The sequence below is a fragment of the Adiantum capillus-veneris genome, chromosome 16 (assembly GCF_014529385.1).
Source record: "Adiantum capillus-veneris isolate H3 chromosome 16, ASM1452938v2, whole genome shotgun sequence".
Classification (NCBI taxonomy): domain Eukaryota; kingdom Viridiplantae; phylum Streptophyta; class Polypodiopsida; order Polypodiales; family Pteridaceae; genus Adiantum; species Adiantum capillus-veneris.
The window spans coordinates 17,236,163-17,261,688 of record NC_140946.1 but is presented as its reverse complement, the minus strand read 5'-3'; the positions used below and the strand labels follow the sequence as shown (position 1 = coordinate 17,261,688).

The 25,526-nt window shown below is 44.2% G+C and overlaps 1 protein-coding gene across 1 annotated transcript in view; it reads left to right on the top strand.

Annotated features, from left to right (window-relative positions):
- Nucleotides 1-25,526, top strand: part of LOC147438628 (ubiquitin-conjugating enzyme E2 7-like) — a 46,967-nt gene that overhangs the window by 15,050 nt on the left and 6,391 nt on the right. The window contains exons 3-5 of the mRNA XM_086484674.1: nt 4,801-4,898; nt 5,050-5,150; nt 5,240-5,317. Of these exons, the coding sequence (XP_086340800.1) occupies nt 4,801-4,898; nt 5,050-5,150; nt 5,240-5,317 (277 nt within the window). The remainder of the gene's footprint in view (nt 1-4,800; nt 4,899-5,049; nt 5,151-5,239; nt 5,318-25,526) is intronic.

Genomic DNA, 25,526 nt, shown 5'->3' with positions numbered 1-25,526 from the left:
CTTTTGATCACGGGGGTAAGAAAATAAAGATTCAATGCTGATGCAGGAGATTGGCAGTTCCCAATTGTAAGCCATATCTCCATTAAGAAAGAAATGAAGAAGTGTGTTTCTGCTTACTTGATTTTTGCACGTGAAAAGGATAAAACTAGTAGGGACTCTCTCTTTAGTCTGGAAATTAAGCGTCTTCAATTTATTGAGAAGTACAAAGATTGTTTCACAGAAACACTTCTTGATGAACTCCCTCCGGTACGCCCGGAAGATCACCGCATAGATCTCATACTGGGTAGCTCGCCTCCCAATCAACCCCCTTATCGGGTAAGTCTTACTCAGCAAGAGGAAATTCTAAAGCAAGTCAACGAGCTTCTAGAGAAAGGGTTAGTACGGCCAAGTGCTTCATCCTACTGTTCTCCAGTTCTACTGGTGCAGAAGAAAGATGGCACGTTTCGAATGTGCATAGACTATAGGTCTTTAAACAAGATCACGATCAAGAATCGCTTTCCGATCCCTCGGATTGATGATATACTTGATAAGTTACAGGGTGCAAGTGTCTTTAGTCGCATAGACTTAAAGAGTGGGTATCATCAGATACGGATCGCCCCTGAGGATGTCCACAAGAATGCTTTCCGCACAACCTTTGGACTATATGAATTTTTGGTAATGCCTTTCGGCTTGACCAATGCTCCTGCGACCTTCAATCGCATGATGGACCACATTTTCAGCCCGTATCGAGCTTTTACGGGAGTATTCTTTGACGACATACTCATCTTCTCTAAGTCAGAAGAGGAACATTGGAAGCACTTGGACTTAGTGTTTCAAGAATTGCGAAAGCATGAGTTGTATGTGAATGCAAAGAAGAGTGAGTTCTTCCTCTCAGAGATACACTATCTCGGCCGTATAGTCTCTCACAATCAAGTGAGTATGGATCCTGCCAAGATCCGAGTGGTAGAAGATTGGCCTATTCCCACTACGGTACATGATGTACGTAGTTTCCTGGGATTATGTTCATATTATCGAAGGTTTGTCCGAGGATTTGCTCATGTAGCAGGACCACTTCATGATTTGACAAAGAAGAAGATTCCTTTCAGATGGGGATCGAGACAACAAGGAGCTTTTGATCGGCTCAAGTACTTGCTAAGCCATGGACCTATTTTGATAGTGCCTGACTTAAGAAAACCATTTGAGGTTCACTGCGATGCTTCAGGCGATTGCATCGGAGCAGTGTTAAACCAAGAAGGCCATGCAGTGAACCTCAAATATGGATCCTGCCAAGATCCGAGTGGTAGAAGATTGGCCTATTCCCACTACGGTACATGATGTACGTAGTTTCCTGGGATTATGTTCATATTATCGAAGGTTTGTCCGAGGATTTGCTCATGTAGCAGGACCACTTCATGATTTGACAAAGAAGAAGATTCCTTTCAGATGGGGATCGAGACAACAAGGAGCTTTTGATCGGCTCAAGTACTTGCTAAGCCATGGACCTATTTTGATAGTGCCTGACTTAAGAAAACCATTTGAGGTTCACTGCGATGCTTCAGGCGATTGCATCGGAGCAGTGTTAAACCAAGAAGGCCATGCAGTGGCCTACGAAAGCAGACGGCTTAAGGATGCAGAGTTGCATGCATCAATCTACGAAAAGGAACTCACGGCTGGGATTCACGCCTTATCCAACTGGAAGCACTATCTTCTAGGAGCGGATTTTGTGATCAAGACTGATCACCAGAGTTTGCGGTATTTTCTTACGTAAAGGAAACTATCTGAGAAGCAGATGAGATGGGCAAACTTTTTGTCTATGTTTCACTTCCAGATCCTTCACACGGCTGGGAGTAAGAATGTGGTCGCGGACGCATTGTCTAGGCGGCCAAGTGTGAACGCTATCACTTCGGTGTATCACCAAGAATTAGAAGCACTACCGGATTTGTATCCGAATGATCCAGATTTCTCCACCATTTGGGGAAAGCTACATCGTGGAGAGAATGAGTTTCCCTATTCCATTCGGGACGGTTCTCTCTATCGCCATCAGGCCATATGTGTGGTGGAACCATTAAGAAAGAAGATCATGGATGAAGCACACGCTTCGCCTTATGCGGGTCATCGGGGGATTCTCCCTACGACCTTAGCAATGGAAAGATATTTCTTTTGGCCTAGCCTTAAAGCAGACATTGATAAGTATGTCAGGGAATGCTTGGTTTGCCAAAAAGTGAAGTATGATCGGCATAAGACGCCTGGGTTGCTACAACCTTTGCCTGTGCCCAATGAACCTTGGGAAAGTATTGCCATGGACTTCATCATGGACCTCCCTAGAACTCAGACTGGAAATGACGCGATCTGGACCATTGTGGACAGGTTTAGCAAGCAAGCACACTTTATACCAGTCAAGAAAACGATCAAAGCAGATCATATGGCTAGGGTCTTTCTAGCACAGATCTTTAAGCATCATGGAACGCCTAAGTCTATTGTGAGTGATCGAGATCCTCGCATGACAGGAAATTTTTGGCGTGCCTTGATGGATAATCTTGGTACAAAGCTGAATTTTTCATCTGCCTACCATCCTCAAACGGACGGGCAAAGTGAGATAGCCAATTCCACAGTATTGGATATGTTAAAAGCTTATGTGTCAGACCGGCAATCTGACTGGGAGAAATATTTGCCTCTTGTCGAGTATGCGTATAACAATACCATACACTCATCGACGGCTAAAGCACCTTTTGAGATTCTCTATGGTAAGCCTTTGCTTCCACCCATCCTTTTAACTAAGGACAAGATCTTTGCAGCAGATGAATTTGTCCGGGATTTGGACACAGCCTACGGGCAAGTTAGGAGAGCTATTCTACGCTCTCAGGAAAAGCATAAGAAAGCTGCAGACAAGCACACGAGGAATCTAGACTTAACAGTCGGACAGTTAGTCTTACTCAAGTTTGAGAAGGCAAGACTTAAGAAACAAGCGTCTCATAAGGGTAAGGTGGTAAAACTTTCTACCCGTTATTATGGGCCGTTTAAGATCACTGAGCGAGTGAATGATGTCACCTTTCGATTAGAGCTACCGCCTAATTGGAAGATCCATAATGCTTTCCATGTCAGTTTACTCCGGCCGTATGTGGGACCGCCTCCGAGACAGCCTAGTGCTGAGGAACCTCCTGAGGTTGAGGAAACAAAAGAAATACTCCAACCGGAGCAGATAGTAAGTCATCAGGAGCGGCCTCTCAAATCCGGAAAGATAACACGGAAGTATTTGGTTAAGTTTAAGAACTATTCGAATCTAGATGCTCAGTGGATGACGCAGGAGGAATTAGCAGCTTATCCCGAGATACTGGGGATATACGTCCAAGCACTACAGTTGAGGTCAACTGTTTAGAAGCCAGAGGGATGTTGCTAATTGGACTATTTTCTTATTTTTAATGATTAATCTCTTTTTTAGGATATTTTATTGTGTGCACTAAGAACTGTTAAAAGATTGTAGCTACAGGAACTGCTATCAAGAACGGACAACTCTGATGTGTCATTTGATGGGTGACGGTAAACATCGCGAAGGAGTTTCCGTAAGTTCGGTGGAAAGAGCCGGGTTACGAGCGCCCCTGATGCGTCACATGATGGGTGACGGGTGCATCAGTAAGGGGGCATCCCGTAGGCTAAGGAGGAAATCCGAACTGAGCAAGAAAATACGCGTAAGAACGCAAGCACAAGAATAAAGATGGGTTCAATGAAGCTTTTTACGAAAAGCAGGAACAGTCGCGGGAGGACAGATGTTTTCCCGCGAGGAGTCTGTGTTTGCATTGCATCTGTGTCGTGTCCTGCACCTGAGGACGCTTGGAATGTGTTCGTATAGCATTGTGTTCACTAACTGAGTGAGTTTTTAAAGTTTGAACAGGTTCACACTTTATTTTATAAAGTGGCCGGTCTTTATTAATAAAATAAAGCAAGTCTCTAAAAAGCCAGCGCTAATAGCTATGCAGGGGGCTGAAATCTGCGATCTCTCTCTCTCTCCTCTCTCTAAAAAGCGCCAACACTAGCGATCTCTCTCTCTCCTCTCTCTAGGGCGCCAGGACCCTGCTTTTGCGGCTCTATTCCCGCCGGGTGCCAGACCCTATAAAAGGGTAGCCAGCGTTTCAGTTTTAGGACAAGCCGGGAGCAGCAGAAAGTACTAGCGTTGGGATTCTGGAGTAGAGACTCGCGACGGAAATTGCAAGTGTTCGCGTGACAACTGCATACAGAGGTCGATTCTCCGAGCAAGGAAGCGACAGGTATAAGGTGTTGATACGCATTGAGAATTGTTGCTTTGTGTGGTTTGTTTTGCAGGAATCTCCCGTCTTACGGGAAGGCCCTTTACGGGAAAGTACGGCTTCGCGCCTAAGTCCCTTACGGGAAGGAACGGCCTTGTGCCCAAGCCCTTTACGGGAAAGTACGACCTTCGGGTCTAAGATTACAGAACGGAGGGGTTTCCTCGGGTTTTCGTGCTTGTATAAGAATTCTCCCTGAATAAAAGAATACTCTTAACGGGGGGGGGGGGACCAGCCCATCTTCTGGTCCCCAATACTGTGTCGATCTTCTCCCTTCTCTCCCTTTTGCAAAGTATTATATTTTTCAGATTTCTAAGTGCTCGTGTACGCTCCCGTTTTGTGACATCCACTTTAGCAAGACTTGACTATCTATACCCATCTTGAGTTTCTTTTTGATTCATTTGTGAAAGGATTTGTTTTTTGTTTGCACAGAACTTGTGGTCTCAATGGCATTGTATGCTATGCATTTGTAAATAGTTCAAGTTTTGAGATTCTCTTTTGACATTTTGGGTTGTGAGTGCAGTGAAGGTGGGTTTTTCAATGCCATCATGAGCTTTCCAGAAGATTATCCCAACAGCCCGCCCACAGTGAAGTTCACTTCTAAAATGTGGCATCCAAATGGTAGGCTCTAGGACCAATGTCCCACGATTGTGTCAAAGAATGGATTTAGAGGAAGTGCAGTTGTGGTTCTATTTGTTTCACCTGTGTTTGTCACAGCTCAAAACAAAGGACCTTTTCAAAATAAATTATTGACTTCGTAAATTCTTTACAGTGTATCCTGATGGTACTGTATGTATATCGATTCTACACCCTCCTGGTGATGATCCCAATGGATATGAACTAGCAAGTGAGCGATGGTCTCCTGTGCATACGGTATTTAGCCTCTGTTTGCTGGAAAATGCCTTGTGAAATTGTCTATGGGCCAGTTCCTAATATATACAAAATTTGATAACCTCTTGCAGGTGGAAACAATTTTGATAAGCATTATATCAATGCTTTCAAGCCCAAATGATGAATCCCCTGCTAATGTTGATGCAGCTGTAAGTACCTCTTCGTACCCTTTTTGAAGACTATGTGATGTATTCGAAATGGAAGGAAAATTGGTGCAAATTGGTGAAATGTGACAGGATTCGAAGGACCAATGAAGTCATTTTGTTTCTCGTCTAGAATTGTGCTTCGATTCACAGAAGTGTACGGATCAGCACATATTCTGGACGTTCATACAGGATTCAAAGGAACAATGAAGTCATTTTGTTTCTCGCATAATCCCCTCCAGAGACACATTCTGTGCTTCTCTTATGTTATCTTCATACTATGTATTTCTTTGCCCTTTTGGTTTAAATACTCTCTCTCAGGTTTCATCTCAGCCTTTATCTCAAGCAAAGGTATTTTGAACCCTCTAAGTGCCCTTCTTGGGGACATGGAGAGCAGATCTCACTACTTTTGTTTGATTTGAAGGCTTTTCTAAGCATATCAAAATATATCGGCCTTTGAAAAGGACATTGATGCTCATTTCCGTAGAGCCAGCTGACCTAATGGAAAGGCATTTCGATTCTAGGAGGCTTTGACTGAGGTGAACTTTGTGAATAATAGAGACATCTACCTGCATATACTTTTTGAGTACCAAAGACAAATAGCAAAAATAGCTAGCGAACTTATTATCATCATGGAGAGACTATCTAAAGCACATTCAAATCGTCTCAATTCAATTGTTTTGATATGAGAGATTCAAAAGGATGCTTGTTTTTTGGAATAGAGTCACTGCTGGTACAACTGGAGCTGTGTCTCCTCTTTTACTGAGTTCAAAGGGCTCTCTTCCTTAGGTTTTTGGGGCAGCTTGCCTTCTGTTTAGTATTTCATTTTTTTTCTCAGAAATGAAGTTAAAAAATTCAGTACTCCTTTTCTTACTTATTGGTAACTTAACATCCTACCTTGGTAAGGCAAACCATTATTGGAGGTGTACTTATCCTTATGTCACAAAGTGATGACGTGTCAATAACCTGCTAAAGCACATGACAAAGGAATCTGGTGATGTGAAAGCTGGCTGTATGGATCTCCATATTTTGCACCGCAAATCGTGGATGCTGACGTGGCAGCATGCGGTTGTCACAGGTTGTTGACGTGGCATGGGCACTAAAGGAACCTGACAAAGTACAAATATAAGCTGTTGAACTCGGATCCCTAAAAATAATGCTGATGTGGCAACCTGTATGAATGTCTGGAATATGTGCTGCGATTCACAGAAGTGTACGGATCAGCCCGCAAAATGCGGAGGCAGCCTGTTAGCGCCAGGCTCTGGGTCAGGGTACTTTGGGGAGCCAGAGCTTTTCACATTAGTTGCTTTTGGGGCCAAGGGCTTTTAAATATGATCCTTGGGGGCTCACTTTAGCATTCTCGCGTGTCCAGAAGCAGAGGAAGAGCTCCCCGGCAGTTGTACCTTTGTGAAGCAATATAAAAAGAAATACTGAAAGGGGCGCCAGGGTGGGGTGGCCTCTGGGAGTGGACCTCTCCAGAGATAGATATGCCCGCCTAGCACTTGAGTCCTCTCAACAGTTAGCTTTGCAGGGAGACATAGCATGCTGATGACATCATGGTTTCAGGTACATGGGTTCAGCATGGACAGATTGCCCCCCTTCCAGTACTCATTGGATGCACCCTCTCTGACTCTTACACAGTCTGAGATCACCAGGCTCATCCGCCAAGACCTGATTCAGCTAGATACTAGGAGGACTTGGATACAACTGGCTCAGCAGTTGGGCACGAAGATGGCTTTCTATAGAGAGCATCTTCTCCAGCTTCCCGAGGATGGTTTTGTGACGAGGCCCAGATACATGAACACACACTTATCTCATGGTTATTGATGCTTTTCTGTTTTGTTGAGACCTCTAAAAATCTCTTTAATGGATGAGAATTTGGCTATGTGATAGAAGTCAAAGTCAATCCTCTTGATGAGCCCTACACATTGATGCGAATGGATTTTGATTCCGACAATTTTGAAAAATTAGCTTTTTGAGGAGTAAATTAGGGTTTTATAGCATGTGTCAAAATTATGTTTTGGATGCTCTTTTGCAGACAACAAGTAGTAGAGATTGATGCAATGAGATTTGAATATTGTTTGCTGTCACCAGGAGGTGTATTTTCCTTGTTGCCTTCTCTAAATATGTATTACATATTTTTATTTATTTTATTGTTGCTCGTTTTCCCTTGGAACCCTTGAAAAGGTGCAAGTGGACATTGCATGGCCAATGTGAAACAGCTACAACCAAATGGGTTTCTCACATTGGGGATCTAGATTGGTTAGTCGGTGACTGTTCGGGCCATCTAGCATTGAATTCTGATGAGTATGGAAGCATTTGTGCATCTAAATAGAATTTGGGCCACTCGGCAAGTCACTGACAACGTTATAAGTTGGGAGGGGTTAGGAAATTGAACTGGTAGGGGCATAGTGGACACATTGCTTAAGGAGAGCCACTTGCTAGCCAACTCAGCATCCCAAAAGCACAGGCCCAGCTTAGGGACGCCCAAAAGAGAGAGAGGGCTGCTTTTGGTCATTTGTGAGTGGATTTTCGGTTTTGCAGCTTTAATGGAAAGCTTGCCTTCTCCTTTGTCTCATGTAGCGTGATGATTTCCTCTCGTGTATCTCTCTCTCCCCTTCGCGCATATAGTAATGCCCCATTAGATGGGTTACTCAGATGACCATGTATAGTTTGCCAAGCTAATTGCTAATCCCCCACAGGTACGTGTAACAAACTGCTGACGTGTCAAAGCCTTGAAGAATGGAGCCAACTTGCAAATGGGCCGAGGGGCCTAAACCCTAGAAGAAGCAGAATCAACAGAAGAAGAAAGCAACAGATTTCTGCCGGCCTGTTGACGGGGCAGATTATACGTATTTCCAGGTTTCACGTTGAACTGATGGCGTGGCAAACTGTACGGATTTTTGCGTTTTACGTTGACTGTTGACGTGGCAGCTGTACGGAATTCCGTGATTTACGCTGACAGCTTTTTGGCATTGCTTTTGGACCAGAAGCTTTTGAGTTTGAAGGCTTTTAAAATGCTTTTCATAGGCCAAGGGCCTTTAAATATGTGCTAAGGACTCATTCTCTGGCGTGCTTCCTGGAGAAGGTGCAGAGTCTGGAGTACTGGCTTGTACTATGTTGATGCAGTATAAAGAAATACCGAAAGGGGCGCCAAGGTTTGGGGCCAATACTCTCTGGGGTGGAATTCCTTCACTCCGTGTCGTCTCTCTCTTTCGGTTCAGTTGTTATTGAAGTGCTAAAAGTTTGTTTAGTCTGTTCTTTTCTATTGGTACGTGGTGCCCGTCTTGTGATAGTGGTATCAGAGCTGGGCTAGCCACGGGGCAAACTCAGAAAGTGGTACCGCTCATTGGTGCTCTTCCAGTGACTATTCAAGATTATCATGGAAAAACTGATTTTCACATCATGAAGTTGGGCAATTGTGACGTTCTATTAGGCATGCCTTGGCATGACAAGAATGATGTGACTCTCCAGGTTCGGAACCGAACCATCACCGTGATGCAGGAGGACAAGCCAATCGTCCTTAAAAGTTCAGTTGTCCAAACAAAACCCTGAATGAACTCTCTAGTTGTTTTATAGCTAGATACTTTTGAACTTTGTTTGAGAAAGTATTGTTTGAAACTTTGTTTGAAATGGATGGTATCTGTTTTGAATCTGTCCTGGTGCCGATTTGAAATGTTTGACTCTGGTCTTAATACTAGTTTCAATGATTGGTGATTTTACTCCCGGGTGGAGGGTGAGAAATAATGTTTGAGAATGCTTGTTCATACTCATGGCCCGGACCCTTGTGGTTATTTGCGGGGGGAGTATTGAATGATTGAAAACTGTTGTTACTCATGGCCCGGACTTGCATGGTTATTTACGGGAAGAGTGTTAAGAAGTCTGTGTAGTGGTTACTCTTAGCACCTCCAGGCTGCGGTCTGGGGAGTGTTCGGTTGTAAAAGGCCTCTATATCTCATGGGGCGGACCTTTTTAGGTTATTTGCGGGAGGAGTGATGAGGGAGTCGTTGAACAGCTCATGGCCCGGACCTGGATGGTTATTTGCAAGGGGAGTGTTCATCGGCGGCTTTATGTTTCTATGTCTTGTAACATGCATATGTGAGCATTTCTATTGCATTGTGATGTGCCAACCACTGAATATTCCTAATTGGATGAGATTGCCTGGCTATGTAATTTTAGTGCATCAAGACACCCGTGGAAGATCAATGCGGTCTGGGTGTGATGTCTAATTTTACTACTCTAGAATACAAAGAGTTCCGATCTGGACGAAAGGAGAAGCAAACTCCTTGATCAAAAGAGCCGAAAGGAGAAGCTAACTCCTTAACAAAAAGAGCAAACTGAATGTCCCTTGGAATGACCCTCGAAAATTTTTGAGCTAACTTGAGTTGTTTTGTAGATATGTTGTAATCGCGGACGATTACTCTCTTTCAAGAAGGGGAGTTGTAACAAATTACTGGACGTGTCAAAGCCTTGAAGAATGGAGCCAACTTGCAGATGGGCCGAGGGGCCTAAAAGAAGCAAAAGCAACAGATTTCCGCCGGCCTGTTGACGTGGCAGATTGTACGGATTTCTGGATTTCACACTGAATTGATGACGTGGCAAACTGTCCGGATTTCACACTGAACTGATGACGTGGCAAATTGCGTTGATTGCTGACGTGGCAGCTGTACGGAATTCCGTGATTTACGTTGACAGCTTTTTGGCATTGCTTTTGGACCAGAAGCTTTTGAGTTTGAAGGCTTTTCATGTAAACTGCTTTTCATAGGCCAAGGGCCTTTAAATATGTGCCAAGGGCTCATTCTCTGGCATGCTTCCTGGAGAAGGTGCAGAGTCTGGAGTACCGGCTTGTATTGTGTTGATGCAATATAAAGAAATACCGAAAGGGACGCAAGGTTTGGGGCCAATACTCTCTGGGGTGGAATTCCCCCACTCCGTGTCGTCTCTCTTTTAGTTCAATTGTTATTGAAGTGCTAAAAGTCTGTTCAGTCTGTTCTTTTCTATTGGCACGTGGTGCCCGTCTTGTGACAGTACGGACAATTCCATCACGGTAGATTGCGAAATAGGAGAGTTTTCTCGCGTGAAAACTTGTTCAATTCAAAATGAAAGTGTCCTATTGCAAGCAGGAGTTCCTGAGACGCTCATAAACAAGTTTGCTTCCGCTCAAAACGATCCAAGACAGAGAATTACAGCTTGCAACCACACTCAATCACTTGTTTGAGATCTTGATCGATCTAAATTGTGGTAACCACACTCTATAGCCCATTTCACCTTCTTCCCCATAACCTCGGAAGACTCCTTTAATGGACTTCATATCAAGCTTTGTTCTCAAGTCATTGCGTACATGAACAAATGCTTCCAGCCAAATACTCTCAAATGATCATAAGAGGCAGGTTTACTAGATCAAACCTCCTCTAGAATGTCATTTTTCAGCGTACTATTAGGAGAGCGATTGCAAATATGAACTGCAGTTTTTAATGCCTCTCCCCAAAACTTTTGGGAAAGATTAGTGGTGGACAATATGCAATGCCCTCTCTCACATAAAGTACGGTTGTACCTCTCAGCCACACCATTCGAAGACGGATTAGAAAGGGCTGTCAACTCCCTTTTGATCCCATTATCATCAAAAAAATGTTGAAATTCAGCAGATACATATTCTCCTCCATTGTCCGACCTGAGATAAGATTTTTGAAGCCGACCAGGAGACGAGGGACTTGGACACTGCTTTTGCCAAGGTCCGGGAGGCTTTAGAGAAATCTCGCGAAAGACACAAAAAGGCAGCAGATCGACACCGTAGCGATTTGAAATTAAAGGAAGACGATTGGGTGCTCTTACAATTTGAGAAGGCACGCCTGAGAAAGAAAAAGGGGAAGGAGCGGCTTTTTCCGAAGCTTAGCATGAGATACTACGGACCTTTCCAGATAAAAGAAAAGATAAATGATGTCTCCTTTAGATTGAAGCTGCCCGATACTTGGAGAATTCACAATGCTTTTTATGTGAGTCTCTTGAAGCCTTTTAAAGACGATGTGCCCGATGATGGGGAGCCAGATGAGCAACCCGAAATGGAGGAAAGCGAGGAAATACTCGTTCCAGAACAAATACTGACACATAAAGATTGAAAGATAAAAGGTAAAGTGATGAGGCGGTTCTTGGTTAAATTCAAGAACTATCCCGCATTGGATGCGAAGTGGATGGAGGAGGAGGACCTAGCAGATACTCCTCAGATTGTGAAACTTTACCTTGAAACATTCGGTTTAGCATAGTCTACTCTGATACAATCCCGATTTCAGCATGGGCAAATCTAGTGCAGCGGGTATGCACAAGAGAGGAGTCACCCTGTAACAGACTTGGACACTCCAAGTCAAGAATCAACCGCGACAGCACCAAATAACCACTTCAAAACAATTCACAGATCACAATAGATTTGCACTGGCCCGGCGGAGTTCCGTGCCTAGAGATATTGGCCCCAAAGACTGGTGCCCCTTTTGGTATTTCTTTTTATATTAATCAATCATCAAAGTACAAGAGAGCGGTTAGGGTTTCACTCTCAGACTCTGCGTCCAGATGCTCTGAGAAGTGAGGCCCTCACCACTAATTTAAAGGTTAGAAGGGATGCCCAAAAGCAGAGCCCCAAAAGCTTCAAATCAGAAGTAATTGCTCTCTCTCTCTCACAGAGAGTCAAAACATGAAAGCAAAAGCATTCTCTCTCTCTTTCTCATTTAAGTAGAGAAAAAGCGAAATTTGCGTCGCTCATCATTTTCAAATTTTAAAAAAAAAAAAAATAATCCGCCTCCGCGATTTCCAGAAATTAGGGTTTCTGGCAGAAATTAGGGTTTGCAGGAATTTTAGGGTTTCTGCTGTCCGCCACGTCATCACTTTGTGACATATCCCCCTCTTGAAAGCATTGTAATCGACCGCGATTACGCCTGCAAAACCGACAAAAGCCATAAACCGTCTTAGCAGACACTGATTGTTAGTATCTACGTACTAGGAACACACATCTAGCACATGTACAAAATCGACAGTCACATCACACCACATCACAGGACATCACCAGACATCACAGGACATCACATGACATTCAACATTCATTCGGATCTTAGACCATGATTTATCGGCACTGTAGCTAGCAATCACATCTAGGTCCAATCGGGACCTCATCGATGTCCGATTGACTAACCCCTATTGCAACCATGTCTATTCGAGATCAATCAGACCAAAATGCTGCAGTCATTTCGGCTACCAGTTCCTGCACTCACAAGAAGTCAAGAACAAATCAGTATCATAATCAGGAATTCCATTTCATAAAGTCATCCAGCAGAATACTGTCAGCTCTCAGTATCCCTGAAGCTCAAAGAGACATCAGTGACTTTAGTATCAAAATCGAGGCATCTGTTGACAAGGGAGCGGAGTGACTCCCCTCTTGTGCATCCCACTGCACCAGATCTCCGACCAAGCTGAATTCTGGGTTGCGTTTGGAGTAGACTATGCTAAACCAAAGCATCGAGGTAGAGTTTCACAATCCGAGGAGTATCTGCTAGGTCCTCCTCCTCCATCCACTTCGCATCAAATGCAGGAAAGTTCTTGAACTAAACCAAGAACCGCCTTCGGACTTTACCTTTCTTCGTATCGTTATGTGCCAAAATCTGATCAGGAACAAGGATCTTCTCGTTTTCTTCCACTTTGGGTTGCTCATCAAGCTCCCCATCATCAGGCACATCACCCTTAACAGGATTCAAGAGACTCACATGCAATGCATTGTGAATCCTCCAAGTATCTGGCAGTTTCAATCGGAAGGAGACATCATTTATCTTGTCAGTAATCTGGAAAGGTCCGTAGTATCACATACTAAGCTTTGGAAAAAGCCTCTCCTTTCCCTTTTTCTTTCTTAGGCGTGCCTTCTCAAAAGTAAGAGCACCCAATCATCCTCCTTCAGTTTCAAGTCGCGACGATGGCGATCCGCTGCCTTTTTCTGTCGTTCTTGAGACTTCTGCAAAGTCTCGCGAACCTTGGCAAAAGCCGTATCCAAATCTCGCGAATATTCATCCGCTTCCAATATCTAATCTTTTGTGCTCAGGAAGGATGGAACCTTCGCAGCACTTTCAACAATCTCACATGGCGTCTTCCCCGTGGAAGAGTGTATCGTGTTACTGTAGGCAAATTCCACCAAAGATAGGTTCTTTTCCCATTGAGTCTTCTGATCCGAGATACAAGACTTCAATAAATCTAAAATCATTGAATTGGCAATCTCAAATTGCCCGTTAGTCTGCAAGTGGAACGATGACGAGAACTGCAACTGCGTGCCAATGTTCTCCCAAATTGCATTCCAAAACAAACTCATAAATCTGGGGTGTCAGTCGGAGACAATCGTCTCAGACGTGCCATGTAATCGGAAAATCATCGTGATCATTCTGTGTTCTTGGGAGATCAAAAATGAAATCCATTGCAATACTTTCCCAGGGGTGGGTGGGTATGGGTAAAGGCTGTAACAATCCCTGTGCCTTATGCCTGTCAAACTTGACCTTCTGGCATTCCAAGCAACTGCGCACAAACTCTTCCACATCCTTTTTGAGTCTCGGCCCAAAGAAGTATCTCTCTACCCCTTTCATGGTGGTAGCAATGCCGCGGTGACCCGTAAAAGGTGGACAGTGGCATTCAGTCATAACCTTTTCCCTCAACGGCTGTGTAACGCACAACATAGTCTTTTTCATCAAGTAGCCTTCCCGAAGGGAGTATCCAGCTACTGTCTCCCCATCCAGTAGCCGTGTGAAAATATCTGCAAAATCTGTATCTGTGGCATACTGATCGACCATATCCTTGAAGCTCCTATGATGAATCGCGGAAATAGCCAGAACCAACGGTTTCCGAGACAAAGCATCTGCCACCACATTCTTCTGTCCCTGCACATGGACAATCTGGAAGTGAAACTGTGACAAGATGTTCGCCCACCGCATCTGCTTTTCCGAAAGCTGCTTCTGTGACAAGAAGTAGCGCCAACTCTGATGGTCTGTAAAGACAGTGAAATCCGCTCCGAGTAGGTAATGCCGCCACTGAGTAAGAGCATGGATAACCGCCAAAAGCTCTTTCTCATAGATCTGTGCTGTCATCTCCGGCCTAGAGAACAAACGGCTCTCGTAAGCTATGACATGGCCTTCTTGCATCAAGACCGCACCCAGACTACAACCACAAGCATCACAATATACTTCAAATGACTTCTGCAAGTCCGGCAAAGTCAAAATAGGTCCCGTAGTCAATTTCTCTTTCAGTGTCCGAAAGGCAGTCACCTCTGTGGGTCCCCACGAAAAAGATACTCCTTTTTGTGTCAAGGTATGCAAAGGGGAAGCAACCTCTACAAACTTTCGTATGAACCCGCCTGTAGTACGAACACAGTCCCAAGAAGCTTCTAACTTCATGGACATTCCTCAAATCGGGCCAATCACGGATAGTCTCTATCTTGGCCGGGTCCATTTGCACTCCTGCTGTTGCTGCTGAGACAATGTGTCCCAAAAAGTGTATCTCTGGTAGGAAAAATTCACTTTTCTTTGCATTAATCACTAACGTGTGATCTCGTAATGCCTGAAAGACTTGAAGCAGATGATCTCTGTGTTCTGCCTCATTCATGGAGAAAACAATGATGTCGTCAAAGAAAGTGCCAACAAATAGCCTGTACTCTCGAAAAATCTTATCCATCATCCGGTTAAATGTCGCAGGAGCATTGGTTAAGCCAAAAGGCATCACCAAAAACTCAAATAACCCAAAAGTCGTCCGAAAAGTTGTCTAGTAGACGTCTCCCGGCGCTATCCTGATCTGATGATATCCACTCTTCAAGTCAATCCTGCTAAAGCACGAGGATCCCTGTAACTTGTGGAGTATATCATCGATCCTAGGAATCGGAAATCTGTTCTTGATGGTGATTTTGTTGAGAACTCTATAATCGATGTACATTCTCCAAGATCCATCTTTCTTCAAAACCAACAACCAACAACACTGGAGAGCAATACGGTGAAGTACTAGGCTGGACAAGACCCTTTTCCAAGAGGTCTTTCACTGGGTTCATAATCTTTTCATTCTGTACTCGGCTCACACGATAAGGTGGCCGATTCGGTGGCGTGCTTCTAGATATCAGATCAATGGTATGATCTTCAGGCCCTCTCAAAAGCAATTGGCATGAGCGTGGAGAAAAAATCTTGGCGTTCTTTTGATCAGGTCAAAACATATTCAACCTTTATCCAGCGTTCAGTTCTCTCCCAAAAGAATGAGTAAGAAACTGAAGTTCATCAAGTACAATCTCTAAGCCCTTCATTTATCAAAGTCGCTTTCTCGGCCCGGTAGTCAACCACGGCGTAGTTCTTGTGGTACCAAGGGATCTCGAGTAGAACGTCACTCGCGTGCCCTGAACACCCCTGTCATTGCAAACAAAGTTTGCCAATGCTCGGTGTAATGGCAACATCCCATCCGGGTGCCAGTCGAACTACCTTCGCCTGTGGCGTCAGTCTGTTGGGCGTAATTCCAAATCGAGCCGCCAATTCCAAGTGAAAAGAAGTTGGCCTTGGCTCCTTCAAAAGGGCTTCCTGATCCTTCACTTTGCCCCAAAAGCGGCAAAGTTTGTACTTTCATTCATTAGATTCGGTGCAGGTCCCACGCCATGTGGTACCAGTTCTGCTTTTCTATCTGCCTTTTTTGCCACATTCCTCAGCTGCTCTCGAACTCTCCGGCCTGTCGTCGTTTTTATCATTCTGTTCTTTCTGTGCCTTATCAGGGCACTTCGCGGAGATATGTCCCTGTTCCCCGTATCCAAAGCACTTCCCCTCTCTGATGAAGCTCTCTCTCTCCTCAGGAGTAAGCTTGGGTCGTGCATCCTCTTTTTTTTTTTTCTCTGGGTTGCTCTTTTTTCTTTCTACTTTCATTCCCAGAAGTCTGTTCGGCTCGTTGTGTCATAGCCTCATCTGTGGGGTAGGTCAGACTGCCAGAGTAAATGGCAAAGCCCTGCGTCGCATGACTCATCAACTCCTGAATAGAAGCTGACTTCTGTTCCAAGAAATGATCTCGGATCTCTGTAGGTAGACCCAAGGTAAACCGCTCAATCTGTTCTCTGAACGAGATCTTCTTGAATGAAGAGGCGGGTAGAAAAGAGCTCCAGAATCTTTCACAGTAAGAATTCACTGTATCGCTCTTGGTCATCCGGAGATGGTTCCAAGCAGCTCGTATATCTCGCTCAAACTCTTGAGTCAACCAAGAAGAAATAAAAAGCCTCTTGAATTTCAGCCATGTAACTGGCACAGTCTTGCTTAATAGAAGCGTGGACCACCAAGTGCGAGCATTCCCCTTAAAATAAGAGGCAGCTCTCCGAATCTTGGAGTGCTCTGAATAGCGTCCTCCCGCGAAAGCGATGTCAAACTGTTGTATAAAAGACAAAGCCTTCGAAGCATCTGAGTATCCTGAGAAAGTATCAAACTTGATCGAGTGGCCACCTTCCTTAAACTCTCGGACTTTCTTGCTTTTATCTTTGAGAAAGTCATACTGGTTGGCTTTGTAAAAAGAAAAATAAAAAAAATCTTCTTGTTCGCATAAAAGTTTCCGTCATCGGAATCTGAGCTGTCTGTACACGAGTCCTTAGTAGAACTGTCAGTCTCTGGGCGAGATGTAGCCTTCTTTGTCTTTTTCTTGCCCTTTCCGAAGCTTTGTGTCTTGCTTCGCTTTTTGCTTTTTCTGTCTTCTTCGCTCTAATCCGAGGAGCTAGAAGAACTGTCAGAAGAAGAAGAAGAAGAACTGGGTACTCCTTCAAATCGAACACGCTTCTTCCGTTTCTTTGCTTTGTCGAATGTCGACCGACGACCCAAATATCCCGGGAAGTCAGTGCCTTTCTTCTGCTTTTTGCCGTGCTTTTTGGCTTTCTTTTGTGTGTCAAAAAGCTGAGCAATCCGTGCATCAACCACGTTCTCCAGTTCCTTCTCCGTATATTTCTTGGAGGCAGAAGATTTCTTGAGAGCGGGTTTCGGGAGTGGTGTTGTGGTTCTCTACCACTCTGTCTGTACCTCTTCCAAAGAGGTCTGGTTCATATATTTTTCCATCTTTGGGTCCTTGGCAAAATTGAGCATCATCTTTGTTGCATCGCCAATCAATTGACGATGCTCCATCTCTCTTTGCTCCGCCTGAGTAGGCCGAGGCGGGCCATACTCTCTGTTTGAATCTTCGTTGTGATCCCAGCCCGCATCTCCAGATGCAGAGGGAGTCGACTGATCATTGCCTGAAGCCATAGGTGCCGCGGAAAAAAAAAATCGGGGATCGGATTTCCCGTAGAAGAGAAATCGGCCGTGCTCTGATACCACTGTAACAGACTTGGACACTCCAAGTCAAGAATCAACCGCGACAGCACCAAATAACCACTTCAAAACAATTCACAGATCACAATAGATTTGCACTGGCCCGGCGGAGTTCCGTGCCTAGAGATATTGGCCCCAAAGACTGGCGCCCCTTTCGGTATTTCTTTTTATATTAATCAATCATCAAAGTACAAGAGCGGTTAGGGTTTCACTCTCAGACTCTGCGTCCAGATGCTCTGAGAAGTGAGGCCCTCACCACTAATTTAAAGGTTACAAGGGATCCCCAAACGCAGAGCCCCAAAAGCTTCAAATCAAAAGTAATTGCTCTCTCTCTCACAGAGAGTCAAAACATGAAAGCAAAAGCATTCTCTCTCTCTTTCTCATTTAAGTAGAGAAAAAGCGAAATTTGCGTCGCTCATCATTTTTTTTAATTTTTTATAATAATCCGTCTCCGCGATTTTCGGAAATTAGGGTTTCTGCTGTTCGCCACGTCATCACTTTGTGACACACCCCGCTCCTTTGTCGACAGATTGCCCTGATATTTTGATTTGATATAGAGTCACTGATGTCCCTTTGGGTTTCAGGGATATTGGTGAGCTAACAGTATTCTGTTGTATTACTTTATGAACTGGAATTCCCTATAATGAAAATGAAACTGATTGATTCGTACTTGACTTGTTTGAGTGCAGGAACTGATAGACGAAATGATTGTAGCATTTCGTTCTCATAAATCTCTATAGACATGATTGTAATAAGGATTAATTAATTGGGTATCTGTGAGGTCCCGATTGGATCTAGATGTGATTACTAAATACGTTGCCGATTAATCATGGTCTGAGATTTGGAATGAATTTGAATGTGATGTCAAGTGATGTCCGATGATGTGACTGTTGATTGGTACATGTGCTAGATGGTGTTGTGCCTAGTGCGTCGGTACTAACAATGAGTGTCTACTAAGACGGTTTATGGTCTCTGTCTGTTTTTGCAGGCGTAATCGAGGGCGATTACAATTCTTTCAAGAGGGGGGTATGTCACACGTGGCATGCCCAGACACACTCACACCGGCTGGCAGCAAGGTACATGCCCGGAATGTACACATGGCAGACAATATGGCAGTTCCACAATTTTCAGTGCGATTCTCGCTGACAGGCTGACGTGGCACCCGTATGGAATTTTTGTGAATTGCGGTGCAAAAAGCGGGCAGCTGTATGGAAATCTTGCTTTTGCCCTGGCTGAAAATTATTGGCAGCTTTTGGCTCTAATGCTTTAATTTTAGAAGCTTTTCACTTACAGCTTTTGGGGCTCTGCTTTTGGACATCCCTTATAACCAATAAATAAGTGGCTAGGCCCTCACTTCTTAGAGCATTTGGGTGCAGAGTCTGAGAGTGAGCACCTACCCACTCTCTTGTACTTTGAACACAAATTAATACAAAAAGAAATACCGAAAGGGGCGCCAGTCTTTGGGGCCAATATCTCTAGGCACGGAACTATGAACTGTTTTGAAGTGAATCTCTACTGTGTCGCGGTAGAATCTTGACTTGGAGTGTCCAAGTTTGTTACATGTCCTCTTCTTGAAGAGTTGAAGGAACTTTCTCTGTGCCAGATCTCTCTTCAGGTACTTGATCTCTTTTCTCTGCCATAACGGCAAGATCTGTGTTGCTTTCACCCACAACAATCCATGCTGCACTTTTTGGAGAAAAAGTGACTATCCTGTCGATGGAACCATATAACCAGCCTGTAGACAATAGAGGGTAGTACTATTTCAATTACCTGTTAACTTTACATAGAGCACTGTGAAGAAAAGAGAACACAGATGCGTCCAGTGACTAGAATGTCACTGCGCATACGAGACCGACACCCTGTAGGCCCCAAAGATTGGCGCCCCTCTCGGTATTTCTTTATTCAATTGAAAGTAGACGATCCGAACACTTACATTAAAATCTCACAAAGCTGTCCAAACCTGGGCGAGGGCTGAAAACGCATGTGCCCGACCTGATTTTGGCATCATAACGGCGCTAGAATCCCTGTAGGTCAAATATACCTATCTAGGACGGATTCCCTCATTTAGAAGCTTTCTGGTCAGCTGTAACAGAAATTCAGCGTGCTGTAATTCCCTGTTTAGCCACTGCCTGGTGCCCAAAGCCCTGTCTAAGCATGCCAAGGCCTTTTCGAGGCTCCCTTGGTGTTCCCTTGCAGTTCAGGTGCCAAACCCTAAACCTGCACAAAAACACAGCAGACTGTAATTCTTTGTTTTGGATCGTTTTTAGCGGAGCGAACACGTCTACGCGTGTCCCAAGGGCTCCCGCACGCAATGGGACAGTTCCCTTGTAATTTGGACGAGTTATCACGCGAGAAAACTCTCCAAATTCGCAATCTTTCACCATGGAACTCTGCGTATCCATGGGGGATTAGTAAGTAGCTAATCCGGTTCCTGTTCAAAAGGCGCTTGCCTTGGCAAACGCACATAGAACCCTCAGATCTGTACATAATCATTTGAGTAGCCCAACTAGTGGGGCATTACCATATGTGCAAAGGAGAGAGATAGATGCACGAGAGCAAATCATCGCGCTACGTGAGACAAACAAAAGGCAAGCTTTCCATTAAAACTGTGAACCTGCACCCACTACTCTCTCACACACACTTTTTTTTTTCTCTCTCTCTCTCTCTCTCTCACACACACACACACACGCACACTATAGGGCACAATATCAAAAAATCAGCCTCCTCTCTCATTTGGGCGCCCCCTCTTGTTAAGGTGTCTTGCAGCTCAGATTTCTAATTCGGGCTCATTTCGGCCTCCGTTTCCACTACAAGTGGTAGTGCGCAGGCTATTTCGTCATTTTGTGCAGAAATTCTGTCAATGCCTTTTTCTGCCTAACAGGTTCCTTACGGTCTTCTATGGTTTGTGCTATGTAGCACGTGTTGTTCCCGCTTTCCTTCTCCTCTTTTCGGACAATTTTCACATCCGGTGCAACATTTACCATGGCTGACAACAACACAGATGTGTTTAAGATGTTTGCTGCTAAGGACAAATTGGATGGGGACAATTACCCTATGTGGGCTTATATGATGCAACATGTTTTTGTGTCGAAGGGCGTTGGAACATTGTGCATGGCATTGAAGTACGTCTTGGTTCTGAGGATACAGGCGATGTTGAGGATGTTGCAGGTCTTGCTGCAAGGATTAGAGTTTGTTTTGCCTACGACAGAACAAGCTCGTTGGAATGTAAAAGATGAGTAGGCTCATGCATTAATTGCGTTGTATGTGAAGCGCACTATTACTCCTCACATTCGTTCAACGAAATCTGCAAACAGGCTTGGGATATTCATGCTGGTCTTTATACAAGTCGCAATAAGGCAAAAATTGCATTGCTGTGTAAAGAGCTGGAGTCGAAGATTATGCATGAGGAAGATGACATGTACACTTTCCTTGCTGGTGTCAAGGATATCAATGAGCAACAAATGATGTCTCCTTTAGATTGAAGCTGCCCAATACTTGGAGAATTCACAATGCTTTTCATGTGAGTCTCTTGAAGCCTTTTAAAGGCGATGTGCCCGATCATCGATGATGGGGAGCCAGATGAGCAACCCGAAGTGGAAGAAAGCGAGGAGATACTCGTTCCAGAACAGATATTGGCACATAAAGATAGAAAGATAAAAGGTAAAGCGATAAGGCGGTTCTTGGTTAAATTCAAGAACTATTCCGTATGGGATGCGAAGTGGATGGAGGAGGACCTGGCATTCCTCAGATTGTGAACCTTTACCTTGAAGCATTCGGTTTAGCATAGTCTACCATGGTCTGAGATTCGAATGAATTTTGAATGTGATTTGTCATGTGATGTCCTGTGATGTCAAGTGATGTGACTGTTGATTGGTACATGTCCTAGTTGTGTTGTTCCTAGTGCGCTGGTACTGGCAGTCAGTGTCTGCTAAGACAGTTTATGGCCTCTGTCTGTTTTGCAGGCGTAATCGAGGGCGATTACAATGCTTTTAAGAGGGGGGTATGTCACAAATGGGTGACGTGGCATGGCCCTAGATACTCAGAGTGGGGCAGCAGACCCGGGACACACACCCAGATATGCAACCATGCTGACGTGGCAAATTTTCGCAATTCACGTTGAAAGTGCTTACGTGGTAGTATCGTACGGAAATCCCGCTTTTTGCGGAGCTGATGACGTGGCAAAGCGTACGGAATTGCAGATTTTACGCTGGCTGAAAAATTGGTAGCTTTTGGGAATAAGTTGCTTTATTTTTGAAGGCTTTTTACTTACTGCTTTTGGGGCTCTGTTTTTGGGCACACCTTGTAAATTATAAATAAGTGGGTAGGGCCCTCACTTTGCAGAGCATCTGGACGTAGAGTCTGAGAGTGAGAACCCTCCCACTCTCTTGTACTTTGAACACAGATTAATACAAAAAGAAATACCGAAAGGGGCGCCAGTCTTCGGGGCCAATATCTCTAGGCACGGAACTCCGTCGGGCCTTGTCGAATCAAGTGTGAATTGTGAACTGTTTGGAAGTGAATCTCTGCTGTGTCGCGGTAGAATCTTGACTTGGAGTGTCCAAAGTCACTTATTAATAAATAAGTGAAAAATGTGTATTTTGGAAAAAAGGGTTTTATGCTCTATAAAATGCTCATGATGGGTACTGAATGCCATGCTAATGATTATGCTGTGTGCAATCAGAGGATATGCAACTAACCCACTATTGGGCACTGACGACGTTAGTGGGGATGTCGTGGTATTTAGTCAATACTATGCATGATGAAGCTAATGGTTATATTGTCTTGTGGGTGACTACCATGGGTCTGTACCTTGCACTTTCCTTTATGGGTGAATCTGGGCTTATCCTCGATTCATCTAGGTATATTTCTTAGTCGTATAGCGGACATGCAGAGTTCACATTGTGAAGTTTTCGTCAGAGTTACGACCAGTTGATATTGTACTAATTCTTTCTATCTTTTGTGGTGCGTATGCCCTATCAACCACCTCATTTTTGTGCTAATTTTTCCGATTTAATGCTTCTTTTAGTGCTAGGCTTCATTATGGCTGAGTTTGCTCTTGATCTCCGGAGTCATGACAAAAACTCAGTACGTTGAACTTTGTGTTGATGTATGCTCGCGCGTGTGTGTGTGTGGTGTTGTGTTTGGGAGCATATGTTCGTACCTAGTTCTACACCTACTATTGGGCACTGACGACGTTAGTGGGGATGTCGTGGTATTTAGTCAATACTATGCATGATGAAGCTGATGGTTATGTTGTCTTGTGGGTGACTACCATGGGTCTATACCTTGCACTTTCCTTTATGGGTGAATCTGGGCTTATCCTCGATTTATCTAGGTATATTTTTTAGTCGTATAGCGGACATGCAAATTTCACATTGTGAAGTTTTCGTCTGAGTTACGACCAGTTGATATTGTGCTAATTCTTTCTATCTTTTGTGGTGCGTATGCCCTATCAACTACCTCATTTTTGTGCTAATTTATCCGATTTAATGCTTCTTTTAGTGCTAGGCTTCATTATGGCTGAGTCTGCCCTTGATCTCCTGAGTCATGACAGAAACTCAGTACGTTGAACTTTGTGTTGATGTATGCTCGTGTGTGTGTGTGTGTGGTGTTGTGTTTGGGAGCATATGTTAGTACCTAGTTCTACATCCACTATTGGGCACTGACGACGTTAGTGGGGATGTCCTTGTATTTAGTCAATACTATGCATGATGAAGCTGATGGTTATATTGTCTTGTGGGTGACTACCATGGGTCTATACCTTGCACTTTCCTTTATGGGTAAATTTGGGCTTATCCTCAATTCATCTAGGTATATTTTTTAGTCGTTTAGCGGACATGCAGACTTCACATTGTGAAGGTTTCGTCCGAGTTATGATTGTTGAGATGTCGAGCTCTACACCTTGAGCTGGCATCCACTACGGGTCTTGGCCGCTTACGGCATTTACTCACTGGCGCGTTAGGTGACCGACACGGAGGATCTCTGCCAGTGATTCTACAGCTGGACTACACTTATAGTGCCAGCCTAGTACGCTTCTAGCGAGTTCACACTTAGTGACCGCATGTACATATGTGCTACTTTTCAGCTTTAGCACTTAGTCATTTTGTGCTCTCTTTTCTGTGAAGAAGAAGAAGAAGCTTTCCATCTGTGTGCTTTGTGTTTGTCTTGTGTAGCTCTCTTGCATCCTCATTCTTTACATGGTATTAGAGCCTGGTGCAGGCAAGAGAGGCTAAGAGAGCAAGAGCATCACAATCCCTTCGTTCGCAATCCACGACCAGATGCCGAAGTTTCTGACCGGGTCTCCAAAGTGCAGTATACAGAGATTTACTGTACAAGTACAGTGGTTGTATGTACGCTTGATTGTGGACACTCGTTGAGTGTAGAAAGCGTTACAAGAACCACGATAGCAGGTTCAGCAGATTTGCAGGTTTTTGCAGATTGCAGCTATTTTGTCTTAGTGCTTCAAGATGTCTGACGGTTTCAGTCAGATTGTTACTGAGAAGCTTGAGAAAAATAACTACCCTGCATGGAAGTTCAGAATAACAAATTTCCTAAAAGGAAAAGGTTATTGGGACTATGTAGAAGGAGACAATGAAAAGGAACCAGAGATTCCCGAGGCAAATGCTACAGCAGAACAAAGGAAAGCTTTGAGGGACTGGCAACAAAGCCAGAGCAAAGTGATGTATTGGCTTTCTATGAGCATCACAGATGGCATGATGGGCTATCTACAGGATGCTGAAACCCCCGCCATTGCATGGAAAAACTTAGGCAGAGTGTTCGAGGTGAACACCAAGGCTAGGAAGCTTCAACTAAAGTCGGAGCTAAATCAGGTTAAGAGGAACAACCTCTCCATCAATGATTATGCTTTGAAGATCAAGAGTATCATTGAGGCTCTTGGATCTATTAAAGTCTCAGTGGAAGACGATGACATTGTCCGTGCATGCTTGGATGGTCTAGGAGATGAGTATGTATATTTTAGGTCTTCCATGAATACAAGAGACGACATCCCCGTGTTCCAAGATTTGATTTCTATGCTTATTCTTGAGGAGAAGAACCTTGACACATCTTCTTCTCATGGCAGAAATAATTCTGAACAGGCCTTCTATTCTAACTCCAACAGAGGTAGAGGTAGAGGTCGTGGTCGAGGCCCAAGGGGTTGCAGGGGCCAATTTTTGGAAGGTCAATCAAATCAAAACAATACAGGTGGCAGGGGAAACCAGTCTCAAGGCAGGGGGAGTCAAAGAGGTCGTGGTGCAGGATCAAGCAGGCAGCAACATACTCCAGATAGTAGAGAATGTTGGACTTGTGGTGAAAGAGGTCACATGTCACGTGACTGTCCAAAGGGAAAAGCAAGTAGAAAGAGAGAACAGGGCAACTATGCATCTACTAGCAGAGATGCAGATGACAGCAAAAACGAGCGCATGTTTGTTATGCAACATGTAATGAATACAATGACTGCAGAGAATTCCACCCAAGATGATGTTTGGTATGTGGATTCAGGTGCCTCTAATCACATGACGTCTCGTGGAGAGTGGTTTAGAGATATGCGCAAACCAGATGTGTCAGGCTATGTGCAGACAGGAGATGACACAGCTCACCCCATTGCTCATGTAGGGGACATACCTCTAAATACGAAGAGTGGGAAATCAAAGTACTTAGCAGATGTACTTCATGTCCCAAACATTACAAAGAATCTTGTTTCTGTTGGACAAATGGTTGAGCAGGGTTTGCAGGTTCGCTTCAATCCAAATGGCTGTTATGTAGAAGATTTCCAGAATGGCTGTAAGCTGATCACAGAGGGCAAATGTGTGGGCAGAATGTTTACGCTGAATGTAGACATGCCTGAGGTAAAAGCTGCATTATTTGCACAGGACACAGGTGTTGTGGCTGATGTT